Source organism: Puma concolor, chromosome C1 (assembly GCF_028749965.1).
Source record: "Puma concolor isolate L17-30 chromosome C1, mPumCon1.1.hap2, whole genome shotgun sequence".
Taxonomy (NCBI): domain Eukaryota; kingdom Metazoa; phylum Chordata; class Mammalia; order Carnivora; family Felidae; genus Puma; species Puma concolor.
In genome coordinates, this window is record NC_141674.1 from 27,270,107 (window position 1) to 27,286,441 (window position 16,335).

The following is a 16,335-nucleotide window of genomic DNA, read 5'->3' on the forward strand; positions in this document are numbered from 1 at the left end:
ATCTGGCATTAGAGAACCATTATCATCTGATCACACCACCTCACCTTTCCTACCCAATTCTGCCTCAGCTGTATTCATTTTCCCTCTTGTGCTCCATACAAGACATGGTCTACTCTTGGGGACTTTGCTAATGTTACTTCCTTCAACTGGGCTATATGTTTTCTTTATTCTAAATCAGTACTTTGTTTCTAGCTTAAAGCCAGTCTTCTCTCCAAGAAATCTTCTCAGACCATTTCAGTTCAAACTTACCTATTTCCTGAACTACTTCAGCATTTCTGGAATACCCACATCAGCTAATAGCTATATACATACGCTCTTCATACTATTCAATAACTATCTCATACATGTCTAGGTTTCTCAACCTTGACATTACTGACATTTCGGACCAGATAACTCTTTGTTGTAGGGGGTGGGAGGAACTGTCCTACACACTGTAAGATGGTTAGCAGTATCCCAGGCCCCCACCCACTAGGTGTCAGTAGCAACCCTCCTCCATAATTGTAACAACCAAAAATATTTGCAGGTTATCGAGAACTACTATTATATAAATCTTATTTCTCTGACAATAATTGTCATTTGGCATGACACCTAGGAATTAGAGAGCTTAAAGCAAACAAATGGCTGGTCCATCCATATTTCAACACTGGGGGTCTTGAAACAAATGGCTGGTCCATCCATATTTCTTAGAAAACATGAAATTTGAGATTTATCTGCTTGAGAACACTGCACTTGGGGAGAAAGGAAATCTTCCTTATGGAAGTTTCAGCATTTAGACACCCTAAGAGGTTGAATAAGAATTCTCTGAAGTGACTTTCAGAAAGAGAAAGAAGGAAGGAAGGAAGGAAGGAAGGAAGGAAGGAAGGAAGGAAGGAAGGAAGGAAGGAAGGAAGGAAGGAAGGAAAGAAAGAGAAAGAGAAAGAAAAGAAAAGAAAAGAAAAGAAAAGAAAAGAAAAGAAAAGAAAAAAGAAAAGAAAAGAAAAGAAACCACTATACTCATAAAGAGTGTAATGGACAAAAATATAGCATTGCTCAAACCCTTCACAATTACACCAAAAATTACAGGCATTCTGCCTGAACACAAAAATTACTTTAATACCTCAGGATTGAAACCCCAAAATTTCATGTTATACCACCATGAAAGAAGACCCTAGGAAATCAAAAATCAGCAAAAATTCATTTTCATTGGCTTGGCTTCACCCTGTTGCCTTTTCAGGGGATAAAGAATTAGTTTCCTTGATTAACCACTTCCTCCTAATACCTTAGAACAGCACTCATGAAGCACAGACTTGTTAAGGCAACACTCCTTATAAATTTCCTTCCTATGGGTTGCTTAAAAATAAAGACGCTGCTGAAATCAGAGAGACAAAGAACTGACGTACAATCAGACATTCAGAAGGCAAATAGGTACGTAGATCCAACAGTCTTCCCACTGGCTTCTGTTTGTTTGGTTCCTTGAACATTACTTAATTGAATCTTGTGCCTTTTAGTCCCCAACACAGTGGAATCTGGCTCTGGGCAAAAGAGCCTCATAAATTCTCATAGGCTGGGGCCTGCTGAGAAAAAGGATGGAGAGCCCCAAGTCCTATGATTACAGATACAATGACAGGATTATTATTTTTTCCCCCTAATCCACAGCACTTAAAAGTCATGCCTCCCTCCTTTTCTTGCAGTAAAGGGGACACTGTGATCAAACGCTCTACTTTTCATATCTTATCTCCAAGGACAGAAGCAAAGGGCCTCACCTGGGTATGGTGCTGAGGTGCTCTGGAAAGAGGCCTGGGGGGTAGGGGTAGCATAACTGTAGGAGGGAGCCACTGGCAGAGGGGTAACAATCTGGATTCTCCCAGGGCTTTTTATGTGCTGAGTGCTAGGCGTAGCACCAGGATCCTCTGATGTCTCAGGCTGGACTGACACATTCTTTAACCAACCAGGAGTCTCCGCAGTCAGGACTGTGGTTAAGGGACTGGAAATTACAACGGCCTTGTGGACCTAAAGAAATGCAAACATTCGCTTGAATAGGCAAAAGTTATACAGCCAGTTTTTAGGTTATGTCTCATAAAATAATTACATGTTAAATGTTTTTATGAAAAATGCAAAACTGTCAAAAATATTAAAGAAACTAATCTCACCACCCAAACTGGTGTTCAAATGTTGTTGTCAGTCTTCCCAGTCTTTTTTACTATGCAAAGAGTTTTCCTTAAAACAAAATAGTCATAACCATTCTATGCATACTCTTTTACCTTCTTTTCTCAACATTTACATTAAATCTTTCTACAAATACTTCTTAAGCACTTATGGAACAGGGGCTGTGGATCCAAAATATAAGTAAGACAGAATAGCTGTGCTCAACAAGTGCACGGTCTAGTGGGAGAGAGAACAAAAAACCTAACAAGCCAAAATGATAAATACACCTATAAAGGTTACACTGAGCCCAAAAAGCATGGTCTGAAGAGTACTTATCTCCTCTCTTGAAGAGGGAGCATGTGAAGGACAGTTTCAATAAATAAAGGCTTTTTCTAGAGGACAGTCCTAAGCTGAGTTTAAAAAGGCAAACAGTTTTTTACTAGAAAAAATCTGAGGGGAAAGAGAAATATAGGTACAGGAAATGAGATTAGCATGGCTTGTGTCGGGAGCTGAGAGTCATAAGCAAAGTGAGAGGCAGGAAGTAATGGAGGATGAGCTGGAAAGACTGTCAAGAGCCAAACTAAAGAAGACACATGCTATTTTAAGGTGCCAGGTAGTGTTGAGCAATTACAGTGTTGTAGACAGGGAAGTGACAAGGTCAGGTTTTTGTCTTAAATGGATCATTCAGGTTGCTGCATCATGTAAGGGTTTGAAGAACTAAGACAACAGCAGAAATACCACTTAGGAAGGTACTGCATTCATCCAAATGAGAAATGATGAGCGGCTACACAAAACTGGTGGTATGGATTTTTTTTAATCAACTGAATTGAAGTGTATTTTACAGAAAGTAAACTGCATGCTTTTAAAGTGTATAGGACTATGAGTTTTGACAAGGGTATATACCCAGGTAACCACAATCAAGAGAGAAACCATTTCCGTCAGCCCCAGAAGTTGGCTCATTCCCTTTGCAGTAAATTCCTGCCTCCACCCTCAGGCTCACGCCACCACTGATTTGTTTTCTGTCTCCATTGGTTAGTTTGGGCTTTCTTATATTCCATATAGAATGAATCTATTTCTGGTCACGTACTATTTTTGTTTCTGGCTGCTTTCACTCAACATATTTAAAAAAAATTTTTTTTAATGTTTTTATTTATTTTTGAAGGAGAGAGAGACAGAGCATGAGCAGGGGAGGAGCAGAGAGAGGGAGACACAGAACCCGAAGCAGGCTCCAGGCTCCAAGCTGTCAGCACAGAGCCCAACGTGGGGCTCGAACCCACCAACTGCAAGATCATGACCTGAGCCAAAGTCGGACGCTCAACCGACTGAGCCACCCAGGCGCCCCTCACTCAACATATTTTAAAGATTCATCCATGTTATTGTGTATATCAGTAATTCCTTCCTTTTTATTACTGAGTAATATACCATTCTAGAGATATACCAAAATTCATTTACCCATTCATCTATTGATAGAGATTGAAGCGGTTTTCAGTTCTCAGCTCTTGTAAATAAATCTGCTATAAATGTTTGAATACCAAAGTTTCTGTTAACATGTGTTTTAATTTGGGGTAAATACTCAGAAGTCTTTATTGCGGGTTACATATAAGTGTATATTTAAGTTTATGAACTGTTATCTAAAGTGGCTATACCATTTTGCATTTCTACCAGCAATGTATGAGAGTTCCAGGTACTCCACAACTTCACCACACTTGGTATTCTTGGTCTTTTTATTTTTCATCATTCTAGTAGTATCTCACTGTGATTTAATTTGCATTTTTTTGATGACTAATGAGGCTGAATATTTTTTTATGTGTTTACTGGCCAGTCATATGTTTTCTTTAGTGACATTCAAATCTTTGTCCACTTTTTTTTTTTACTTTATTAAGACATAACTGACATACAATAAACAACATATTTAAAGTGTACAATTTGACAAATTTTACTATATGCATACTTTGAAACCATCACCACAATCAAGATAATGAGCATATCCATCACTTCCAAAGATTCCTCATGCTCCTTTGTAATCCCTTGTCCCAACTCCCAGCCCCAAGCAACCACTGCTCTGCTTCTGTCACTACAGATTAGTTTGCATCTTCTAGTATTTTATATAAACAGAATCACATTCTATGTACTCTTTTTGTCAGCTTCTTTCACCCAGCGAAATTATTTTGCTATTTGTCCACATTGCTGTCTGTATCAGTACCTTTTCCTTTATGATTGCTGAGCAACGCATATATTAATATACCACAATTTGTTTATTCATTCACCAATAGATGGACATATGGGCTGGTTCCAGTTTTTGCCTATTACAAATTGACCTGCTATAAATATTCCTCTATAAGTCTTTGTATGAACCATATATCCTTTCATTCCTCTTGTGTAAATATCTGCAAGTAGAATGCCTGGTCATAAGGGAGATATGCCTTTAACTTTAAAAAAACTACCAAACTATTTTCCAAAGTTGTATCATTATATAGTCCCACCACTGGTATGAGAATTCCAGTTGTTCTACAACCTTGACAGAAATTGGTTTTTTTGTCTTTTTAAGTCTTTTTAAGTTTAGACATTATGGAGGTGTGTAATGGCATCTTATTGTTGTTTTAATATGCATTTTCCTAATGATTAATAAGTATCTTTTCATGCATTTATTGGACATTTTTGTCCCAACACTGTATTGGATTGTATGAATTCTTTGATGGGCTATCTGTTCAAATCCTTTGCTTTATTATTAGTTTTCTGATTAAGTTCAACAGCTCTTTATGTATTCTAGAATAAGAGCTTTGTTGGGTATTTAATTTGCAAATATGGTTTCCCAGTCTGTAGCTTGCCTTTTCATTTTTGTTACTGGTGTCTTTTAAATAGCAAAAGTCTATAATTTTTCATTCTAATTTATCATTTTTTTTCTTTTATGGTTCATGCTTTTAGTGATATGAGTTTATTTATTTATTTAATGACAAGATCACAAAAGGGTTCTCCTGTGTTTTCTTCTATAAGTTTTATAATTTGAGCTCTTACATTTAGGTCTATGATCCATATGAGATAATTTTTCTGTACAGTAGGAGGTAAGGGTCAATGTTCATGTTTTTTCATATCACTATCCAATTGTTCCAGCATCTATTTATTGAAAAGATTATCCTCTCCCCATGGACTTGCCTTGGCACATCAACTAACCATATTTGCGTGGGTCTATTTCTAGATGTTATTCTGTTTCACTAATTTAGTCTATCTTTACACCAATACTACTGCTTTGATGACTGCAGCTTTACACTAAGTCTTAAAGCTACAGAGTTTAAATCTTCCAACTCTGTTGTTTATTTTCAAGGTCGTTTTGACATTCTAAGTCCCAATCCATGAACATGATTGTACCAGTTTTCTAGGGCTGCCATAACAAATTACCACAAACTTAGTGGCCTAAAACAACAGAAACTTATTCTCTCACAGTTCTAGAAGCCAAAAGTTTGAAATCAAGACATTTGCAGGGCCACAATCCTACTGAAGGCCTTTGGGGAGACCTTCTTTGCCTCTTCCAACTCCCAGAGGCTCTCAGCATTTCTTGGCTTGTGGCAACATAACTTCAATCGCTATCTTCATCTTCACATGACTGTCTTCCTTGTGTCTCTCTGGGTCCAAATCTACCTTTGCTTCCTCATGAAAAGACACCAGGCATTGGATTTAGAGTCCACCCAAAATAAATAAAGAATGATTTCAACTTAAGATCCTTAACTAACTACATCTACAAATATCCTATTCCCAAATAAGGGCAAATACTGAGGTCCCAGGAGGACATTATTTTGAAGGGAACACTCTTTTTTATTTTTTTTTTTTTAAATTTTTTTTTTTCAACGTTTTTATTTATTTTTGGGACAGAGAGAGACAGAGCATGAACGGGGGAGGGGCAGAGAGAGAGGGAGACACAGAATCGGAAACAGGCTCCAGGCTCTGAGCCATCAGCCCAGAGCCTGACGCGGGGCTCAAACTCACGGACCGCGAGATCGTGACCTGGCTGAAGTCGGATGCTTAACCGACTGCGCCACCCAGGCGCCCCATTGAAGGGAACACTCTTACAATGCGGTATTATTTCTCCATTTATTTAGTTCTTTACTTTCAGCGATGTCTTACAGTTTTTGGTATGTAGCTCTTGCACATATTTTGTTAAATCCATCCTTAAGTATTTTATGTTTTTGTATGCCATACATTTTTTATTTTTATTTTTCTTAATGTTTATTTAGAGAGAGAGACAGAGCATGCACGCAAGTGGAAGAGGGGCAGAGAGAGAAGGAGAGAGAATCCCAAGCAGGCTCCACACTGGCAGCCCAGAGCCCAACACGAGGCTCTATCTCACGAACCATGAGATCATGGCCTGAGATGAAATCAAGAGTCAGATGCTTAACCAACCAAGCCATCCAGGCACCCTGGATGCTATACATTTTTAAAAACTTCAATTTCCAAGTATTCATCACTAATATATAAACACAATTGATTTTTGTATATTGGTCTTATATCCTGATGCCGTTCTGAATTCCCTTAAATAGTTCCAGTAGTTTTTGTGTAGATTCCTTGGAATTTGGGGGGTACATGATTCTATCATCTGTGAATAAAGGCAGTTTTCCTTCTTTATCTCCAATCTGTATTCCTTTAATTTCTTTTTCTTGCATTATTACATTAGCTAGGACCTCCAGTACAATGCTGAGTAAAAGTGGCTAGAGCCACTATTTGCTGGGCAATGTTCATCTTGTTTTCCTTTGTATCTTTGAACACGGGTTCCTTTAACTTTTTAAGCATGTTTTTAACAGCACTGAAGTCTTGCTAAATCTGACAGCTGAGTCCTCTCAGAATTCACTTCTACTGATTACTTTTCTTTCCCTAAATATGGGTCATACTTTCCTGATTCTTTTTTTACATGTCTCATGACACCTGGTTGGAAACTGGAAATTTTAGATCATATACTGCAGCAATTCGGGATTCTATTTTATTTTTCTGATGGGCTGTTGATTATTTTTAGTAACTTCTGTGTGCTTAAACTGAAGGATCAGACTCCCTCCACAGAATGTTGCAAGTGATACCTTTGCTCAGTTTTGTTTTGTTTTTTATTCTTATTTTTATTTTAGCCTGGCTTCCTAGGTGTCGCTCCTATATCTGCACAGTTTAGCAGTCAGTCAATGATCTGGGCAGAGGTTACTCAAACACATTAAGCCCATAAACCTTCACCCTCTGCCAATCCATTTGTGTGTTCCTTGGGGAATGCACTGAAAGTTGCAGCCAATTCTCAAGTCTCCTTTGATTTTTAACTTTTATCAGGTTCTCTTGGGTATCTTTGGGTTTCTCCGTTGACCAGGGATATGTGGAGAGCTTATCTTAGCCCTTTTATGGCTCTCTTATTTTTAAGATCTTCCCATTAAGTTTCTGGCAGGCCCACCACTCATCCCAGCAGGCACTGCAATCTCAGGCTAGCAAAGCTGTGGATTCTCTCCATTCATTCCCAGCTAAGTTTGCCACGTTCAGTTGTCAAAGCTATGTTTTCACCCTTTGCCCCAAGCCATGTTGAACCTCCAGAAAAGTGGCTAGTTTTCATGTCCAACCACACACGTAAAACTACATTTCTTGTCACCTGAGCTGGAGTGATGGAGGTAGACACTGATGGGGGAAGCCCCAGGAAGAAGACTACAGACACCCACTGTACTTGCTCAAAGCATTATCAGCTGAAATGCTTCTCAATTTGCTTCTGCCTCTATTATATTTTTAGTAGCCTGAAATATTTTTGACAATTCTGTTCAGTTTTATACGTATTTTTTTAATGAGAAAATTAGGGACCCTCTCATGATGCCATAAGTGGAAGTTCTCTAATCTCTATTTTCCCATTTTTAAAATCATTTACATTTCTTTTGAAATTCTTTAACTGTTCACTCACTAAAACCATTTTCCTTTAACTTCCATTAGTTTTCTGAACATACTTTGAAGTCTTTGACTACTAACTCCAATATCTGAATCAAACTAGAGTCTGTTTCCACTGACTGCTTTTACCTCCTGAGTGTGGGTCACTTTCTCCTCTGTCTTTGCAGGTCTAACAGTTTCTGTTTGAATACTGGACATCTAATATATGCAGTGACTCTGGATTCTACTGTATTTTCATTGGGATTATTTACAGTTTTTTTTTTTTTCTAGTAGGCAAGTAACTTATCTGGACTTAGAACTGTAGACTTTGCTTCCTCTGCAATATGCAGCAACTGATATCTTTGTGTAATTCCCACAACTGCTTTTTCTACCTGGTCCCCTGCAGGTGTTCTCGTTTAATCTGGTGATAAGCAAAACAATTTTGCCATAGATTGTACCCAGAATTGGGGCCTGCTCTGTGCTTTCTTAACTTCATGAGATTATTCCGTAAATTTTTTCAGCCTTAGACTCTGTACTTGGACTCCCTAAGTCAGTAAGACTTCAGATTTCTGCCACCTGAGCTATATATTGTTGAGGAATGCACTCAGTTAAACTCACAGAACTCACTTTGCATTACATTCTGTCTTTCAAAGACAGAACTCTGCCTCTCTGATCTCTGCCTGCTTTATTACCATGCCCTCTGGAATCTTCCTATGTAGGTGTAGTTTAGAGGTTCAGCCAGGGATTTTAGTAGAGTTTATTGTCAGGTTATGGATTTCACCATCTTCTGTGCTTTTCTTATTTTCCCCATAAATTTTCAGGGAATTTTTCTATCCTGAAATCTGTTCTTTGCCACCATAAGGAAATAAAACTAAAGTTTTCCACTGCCACTCTCCTCTGCTGTGGGGGTTAGCTAATGTCTTCAGGCAAAAATTTTAAAAAGCTCCAAACTCACAATTCTTATCACTTCCAGTTGCTGTTTTTTCAAGAATAAGCTCTCCTTTAGCTTCTGTCTGCTTTGGGATCCTTTCCAATTTCCTTAAATGCATTTTTTTTTTTTTTACATATTTTATAATTATTATCTGTGGGAGGATTCAGGAGACCACTTTACACTGCCACCATTACTGGAAATTCCTCCTGTGGGATGAATTTTAAAATATTAAGAATCTAATACTTGTGAAGCTGAAATGCATCAGGGGCTTGGGGGAAAGAATCTAAGATGAATCCCATGTTTCCAGCTTGAGTGGAGGGACTAACTATAGTGGTATCAAAAACTAAGATAGACTACAAAGGAGCAACTTTAAGAAAATAACAGGCAAGTTATGTTTTAGACATACTAAACCTGAGGTACAGCTGGGAAATTCAAAGCGACCCAGAGTTGGAATCAAGATCCCAAAGATAGCAACTGAAGCCATGGGAATACATAAGCTTGCCCAAGAAGAGCAAGTAAGGAAAGGAAATGAGGCTTAAAAATAGAATACTTGGGAATAACAATGCTCCTGTAATGAGGAAAAATATCAATTAATTAAAACTGACCCAGGGGCGCCTGGGTGGCGCAGTCGGATAAGCGTCCGACTTCAGCCAGGTCACGATCTCGCAGTCCGTGAGTTCGAGCCCCGCGTCGGGCTCTGGGCTGATGGCTCAGAGCCTGGAGCCTGTTTCCGATTCTGTGTCTCCCTCTCTCTCTCTGCCCCTCGCCCGTTCATGCTCTGTCTCTCTCTGTCCCAAAAATAAATAAAAAAACGTTGAAAAAAAAAATTTTTTTTTAAAAACTGACCCAGAAATAACAGAGAGAACAGAACTGGTAGACAAAGGTATTATATATTCCATATATTCAAGAAGCTATAGGAAAAAGTGCATGACTTCATATATTAAGTAGTGACACGGAAGATTTTTTTTTTTTTTTAGTTTTTTTAATGTTTATTTATTTTAGAGACAGAGAGAAAGAGAGTGAGTAGGGGAGAGGCACAAGAAGAGGGGGACAGAGAATTCAAAGCAGGCTCTGTGCTGTCAGCAGAGAGCCCGATGTGGGGCTCAAACTCACAAACTATAAGATCATGACCTGAGCCAGAGTCAGATGCTTAACCAACTAAGCCACCCAGGAGCCCCAGGAAGATATTTTTTTTAAAAGATCCAAATCAAGCTTCTAGAGATGAAGATTATAATGTGTAAGATGAAAAATACACTGTGGAGAATTTTGTGTTTGTGTGAGCCACTGCTGTGATTAAGGTATTGTTATCCTGGCTTATGTACAGACACATACATAAAATACATTGCAAAGATTAAATGGCACAGTAGACAATGCAGAAGAAAAGATAAGTAAACTTAAAGACATACTAACAGAAATGATTTGAAATGAAACAAGCAGAGAAAAGACTGAAAAGAAATGAACAAAGTAGCAGCAACTTGTAAAACAAATTCAAGTGACCAAATACACTTTGGAGTTCTCAAAGGAAGGGGGGACAGTAAAATATTTGAAAAAAATAATAGTCAATAATGTCCAAATCTGATGAAAACTATAAACCCACACTTGAATATAAATTTGAGTTTATGCTCCAAGGATAAGAAACAGAAAGAAAACTACACCAAGGAATAACAATGGAATTACTTAAAACAGCGATAAAATCGTAAAAGCAGCCAGAGAAAAAAGACACATTATGTATAAAGGAAAGAAATACATAAAAATTACAGCCGACTTTTCAATGAAATAACACAAGCTAGAAGATATTGCCACAGTATCTTTAAAGTACTGTAAGCAGGGGCACCTGGGTGGCTCGGTTGGTTAGGTGTTCAACTCTCAATTTTGGCTCAGGTCATGATCTCATGGTTCGCAGGATCAAGCTCCATGTAGAGCTCTGCGCTGACATGGCAGAGCCTGCTTAGGGTTCTCTCTCTCTGGCCCTGCCCTGCTCTTTCTCTCTCAAATAAACCTTTTTTTTAAAAAGGTATTGTAGGGTACCTGGGTGGCTGAGTCGATTAAGCATCCAATTTTGCCTCAGGTCATGATCTCATGGTTCGTGAGTTCAAGGCCCGCATCAAGCTCTGTGCTGACAGCTCCAGCCATGCCAGAGCCTGCTTCAGATTCTGTGTCTCCCTCTCTGTCTGTCCCACCCCTGCTGACACTCTGTCTCTGTCTCCCTCAAAAATAAAAATAAACATTAAAAAAATTTTTTTAATAAAAAAGGTACTATAAGCAAAAAAACAAAAACAAAAACAAAGCAACCCTGCCAACTTAGATTTACTTAAACAGCAAAGGTATTTTTCAAAGATGAAGGTGAAATAAAGACTTTTCAGACATACAAAAGCTGAAAGAATTCATCACTACAAACCTACACCACAAGAAATGATAAAGAAAATCCTTCAAGACAAAGATGATGATACCAAATGGAAACCTAGATCTACATAAAGTAATAAAGAGCACTGAAAATAGTAACTAATTGGTTATATATTTCTTCTTATTATTCAAATCTCTTTGGAAGGTAACTGGCTGTTTAAAACAAAAATAGTAGTAATAGATGCTATGGTTTATAACATGTGGAAGTAAAATGTATGACAACAATAGAGCAAAGGATGGAAAGAGAAAACAGAAGTGTCGTAAGGCCCTTACATTATATATGAACTAGTAAAATATCATTTGAATGTAGTTCTTGATAAGCTAATGATGTGAACTATAAACTCTATAGCAACCAGTAAAACTACATAACTATTATAACTATTAATCTTTTTATTGCTGCTGTAAAAAATTATATTAGCAGCCTAAACCATAAAAATTTATTATCTTACAGTTCTGCAGGATAATAATCCAGCACAGATCTCACTGGGGTAAGATTAAGGTGTTCACAGGGCTTTATTCCTTTTTGGAGGCTTTAGGAGAGAATCTGTTTCCTTGCTTTTCCCATTTTCTAGAAGCCATCTACTTTCTTTGGCTCATGGTCCCCTCTCTCCATTTTCAAAGCAAGCAATGTTACATCTCTCTATGTCTTTCTTCTATAGTTATATTATCCTCTTCCACATTTAAGGACTCTTGTGTATAAATTGGGCCTACCAAAAAATGCAAGATAATCTCCCTATTTTAAGGTCAGCTGTTTAATAACATTAATTCCATCTGCAACCCTACTTCCTCTTTGCTATGTAACATAACATAGTCACAGGTTCCTGAGAGTTGGACATTGGCCTCCTGTTCTGCCTATCACCACTAATAAATCAAGAAAAGCAGGTAAAATGGAATAAAAAATAGTTAATTTCAGGGAGAGCATAAAAATAGGGATAAAATGAACAAAAAACACGTGGGACAAACACTAAATAAATACTAGGTAGTAGAATTTGACTCCAATCACATCAGTAGTCACATTAAATAGTCTACATATCTCAGTTAATCACCAGAGATTCTCAGACTGGAAAAAAAGCAATATCCAGCTATATGTAGCCTATAAAAAATACATTTTAAATATAAAAACACAAGTAAGTTAAAGGTAAAAACATGAAAAAAGATACATTATGCTAATACTAACCAAAAGAAAACCTGACTGGATATATCAATATCAGACAAAACAGATTTCAGAGCAAAGAATATTATCAAAGATAAAGAAGATGATTTTATAATGATAAAAGGGCCAATACACCAAGAGTGTGTAACAATCCTAAACATTTACACAGCTAATAAAATTTTCAAAGTACATGAAGCAAAACCTAATCTAACAGTGAGGAGAAACAGATATATCCACAAATATAGTGTGATATTTCATCACCTTTCTAAATAACTGATAGAAACTAACAGAAAATAAGTATGGATATAGAAGATCTGAACAACAGTAACCAATTTGACCTATTTGACATTTATAGAACACTCACCCAACAATAATAGTAGGATACATATTCTTTTCAAATACACAATGAACATTTACCAAGACAGACCATTTTCTGAACCATAAAACAGGTCTCAATGCATTTAAAAGGATTTAAGTCATACAACATTCACAGACAGCAATGCATTAAAATTACATTAAATTACCAATCAATAAGACAACAATATCTGGAAGGCCCTCCCCCCCAATATTTGGATACCACATTACATACTTCTAAATAACCCAAGAGTCAAAGAAATAGTCAAAAAGGAAATTTAAAAGTATTCTGAACTGAATGAAACTGTAAAAACAAAATATCAAAACTTGTAGGATTCAGCTAAAGCAGTACTTAGAGGGAAATTTATAGCACTAAAATGCCTATGTTAGAAAAAAATCTGAATTAACGATTGAGATTATATCTTAAGAAACTAGAAAAAGAGCAAATGAAATCCAAATTATGAAGAAGAAATGAAATAATAGATTAGAGCAGAAATCAATAAAATAGAAAAGCAATAGAGAAAAATGAATAAAACCAAAGATTCATTAAGAAAATCTAGTCAGTCTGATGCGGGGAGAGGGGGGGAGAAGAAAGCGGAAGGGAACACAAATTACCAATATAATCACTACAGGTTCTACAGTTATTAGAAGGGCAATAAGGGAATATTATGAGCAACTTTATGCCAATAAGTTTGACTATTGGGACAAAATGCACAAATTACCTGAAAGACACAATCTGCCCAAGTTCACTCATGACGAACTATTATAGATAACCTAAATTGCTATGTATCTATTATATAGATGAATTTACAGTTTAAGATTTTCCTGCAAAGAACTCCAGGTCAAGATAGCTTCACTGGGGAATTATATTGAACATTTAAGGAATAAATAGTACCGGTTCTACACTAACTTTTCCAAGAAACGAAAAGAGTTAAAACTTTCAGCTCATTTTATAAGGCCAGTATTTCTTTGATGTTAAAAATCACAGACTAATATCCCTCGTGAATACAAATTCAAAATTCATAACGAAATTTTAGTAAACCAAATATAACAATATACAGAAAGGATAATATATTATGACTAAGTAGGTTTTATCTCAGCAACACAGGGTAATTTAATACTCAAAATCAATCAAGGTATTCACCATGTTAACACACTGAAAACAAAAACCCATATGATCATATCAATACATGTAAAAAAAAAAAAGCATTTGACAAAACCCAACATTTATTCCTGATACAAATTCACATCAACACTTTCACCACTTTTATTCAACATTGTAGTAAAGGTTCTAGGCAGTGCAATAAGGCAAGAAAAAGAAGTAACAGGCATCCACATCAGAAAAGAAGTAAAATGGTCTTTATTCACAGACAACATGATTATAAATAGAGAAAATCCAATGGAATCTACAAAAAAGTTACTGGTATGATTAAGTGAGCTTAGCAAGGTTTCAGGATACAAGATCAATCTACAAAAAGTAATTATATTTCTACACACTAGCAACAAACAGAAACTGAATTTTTTTTATAGTTTCTTTCACGGAGCATTTTAGAAACTGAATTTTTTAAATGCCAATTATAATAGCACCAAAAGTATAAAATACTTAGAAGTAAGTGACAAAATATGTGCAAGATCTGTACCCTGAAAACAACACATTGCTGAGAGAAATTAACGATGATGTAAATAAAAAGAAAGATACACTGTGTTCATGGATCACTAGATCACTATTATTATTAGGCTATCAATTCTCTCCAAATTGATCTATAGCCCCAAGATAGTCCCAATAAAAATACCAGAAGGCTTTTTAAAAATAAATTGACAAGATGATTTTTTTTACAAAATGATTCTAAAATTTATATGGAAACATAATGGACCCAGAATAGCCAAAAATTTCTTTTTTAAATTTTTTATATGTTTATTTATTTTTGAGGGAGAGAGAGAGAAAGAGAGCATGTGAGTGGGGGAGGAGCAGAGAGAGGGAGACCGAAAATCCAAAGCAGGCTCCATGCCATCAGCTTAGCCCAACGTGGGGCTCAAACCCACGAACCCTGAAATCATGACCTGAGCCAAAGTCCGACGCTCAACCGAGGCACCCAGGCTTCCCCTAGCCAAAAAATTTCTGATAACAAAGAACAAAGCTGTAAGATTTACATAATCTGAATAAAAGACTTACTACAAAGCTATCATTATCAAGACAGTGTGGTGTTGAAGTGCCTGGCTGGCTCAGTCAGTAGAGCAGGCGACTCTTGATCTCAGGGGTCATGAATTCAAGCCCCACATTGGGCAAAGAACTTACTTAAAAAAAAGACAGGGTGGTGTTGATATAGACAATGTATCAATATAAACAAATAAAATGATGGAACCAAAAAGAGTCCAGAAATAGATTCATAAGTATATAGTTAACTGATTTTCAATAAAGTGAAAAGCAATTCAGTGGAGAAAGGATGCAAAAAATATGGTGCTACTACAACTGGATATTCATATGCTAAAAAACAAAACAAAACAAAACCCTTCCATCCACAGCTCCTACCATGCACAAAAACATTCTAGACCTGAACTTAAAAACTTAAAACTATAAAGCTTTCTGAAGTTACGATAAAATCTTTCTAAAACACAATACCAAAAGCATGATCCATAAATTTAAAAAACTGATAAACTAGACATCATCAAAATTAATATCTGCTCTTCAAAAGACACTGCTAAGAGAATGAAAATACAAGCCACAGATTGAGAGAATATTTACAAATCAAATTTCTAATAAACGACATATATGCAGAATATGTATGTAAGAGGACAACCCAATTTTTAAAATGGGGAAAACTATAAACACGTTACCAAAAAATATATAAATGGCAAATAAGTACATGAAAAGATGTTCAACATCATCAGTCATGAAGAAAATGCAAAGAAAAGCCACAATGAGATACTATTAACACACCTATTACAATGTCTAAAACCATACAAAGTTTAGTGAGAAGGTGGAACACCTAGAACTTTCATACATTACAAATGGGAATGTAAAATGGTACAACTGCTTGGAAAAAGTTTGGCGGTTTCTTATAACATTAAATATATACCTACGATATGATGCAGCTATTCCACTCCCAGGTATTTATCCAAGAGAAATCAAAGTATATCCCCATACAAATACTTTTACACAAATTTCCTAACAGCCTTATCTGCACCCAAAAATCTAGAAACAATTCAAATGTCCATCAACAGGTGAACAGATAAACAAATGATGTATCCATACAGTGGAACACTATTTAGCAATTAAAGGGAACCAACTACACACTATGTAGGATGTGACACATACTACAACAAGGATGAACATCAAAACATGATGCTAAGTGAAAGAAGCCAGACTCAAAAGACTACATATTGCATGGCTCATTTATATGAAAAGTCCAGACAAGGCAAATTTAAAGAGATTAGTGGATGCCTGGGGCTAAGAGTGGGAGTGGGGATGGCACAAGGGAAGTTTTTGGGGTGACAGAAA

The 16,335-nt window shown here is 36.6% G+C and overlaps 1 protein-coding gene across 7 annotated transcripts in view; it reads right to left on the reverse strand.

The window, feature by feature from the left end:
• KIAA0319L (KIAA0319 like) overlaps positions 1 to 16,335 on the reverse strand; it is a 98,972-nt gene that overhangs the window by 39,948 nt on the left and 42,689 nt on the right. For all 7 annotated transcript variants that reach the window (XM_086716437.1, XM_086716433.1, XM_086716432.1 and 4 more), the window contains one exon: positions 1,743 to 1,989. In XM_086716437.1, coding sequence (XP_086572563.1) covers positions 1,743 to 1,989 — 247 coding nt within the window. The remainder of the gene's footprint in view (positions 1 to 1,742; positions 1,990 to 16,335) is intronic.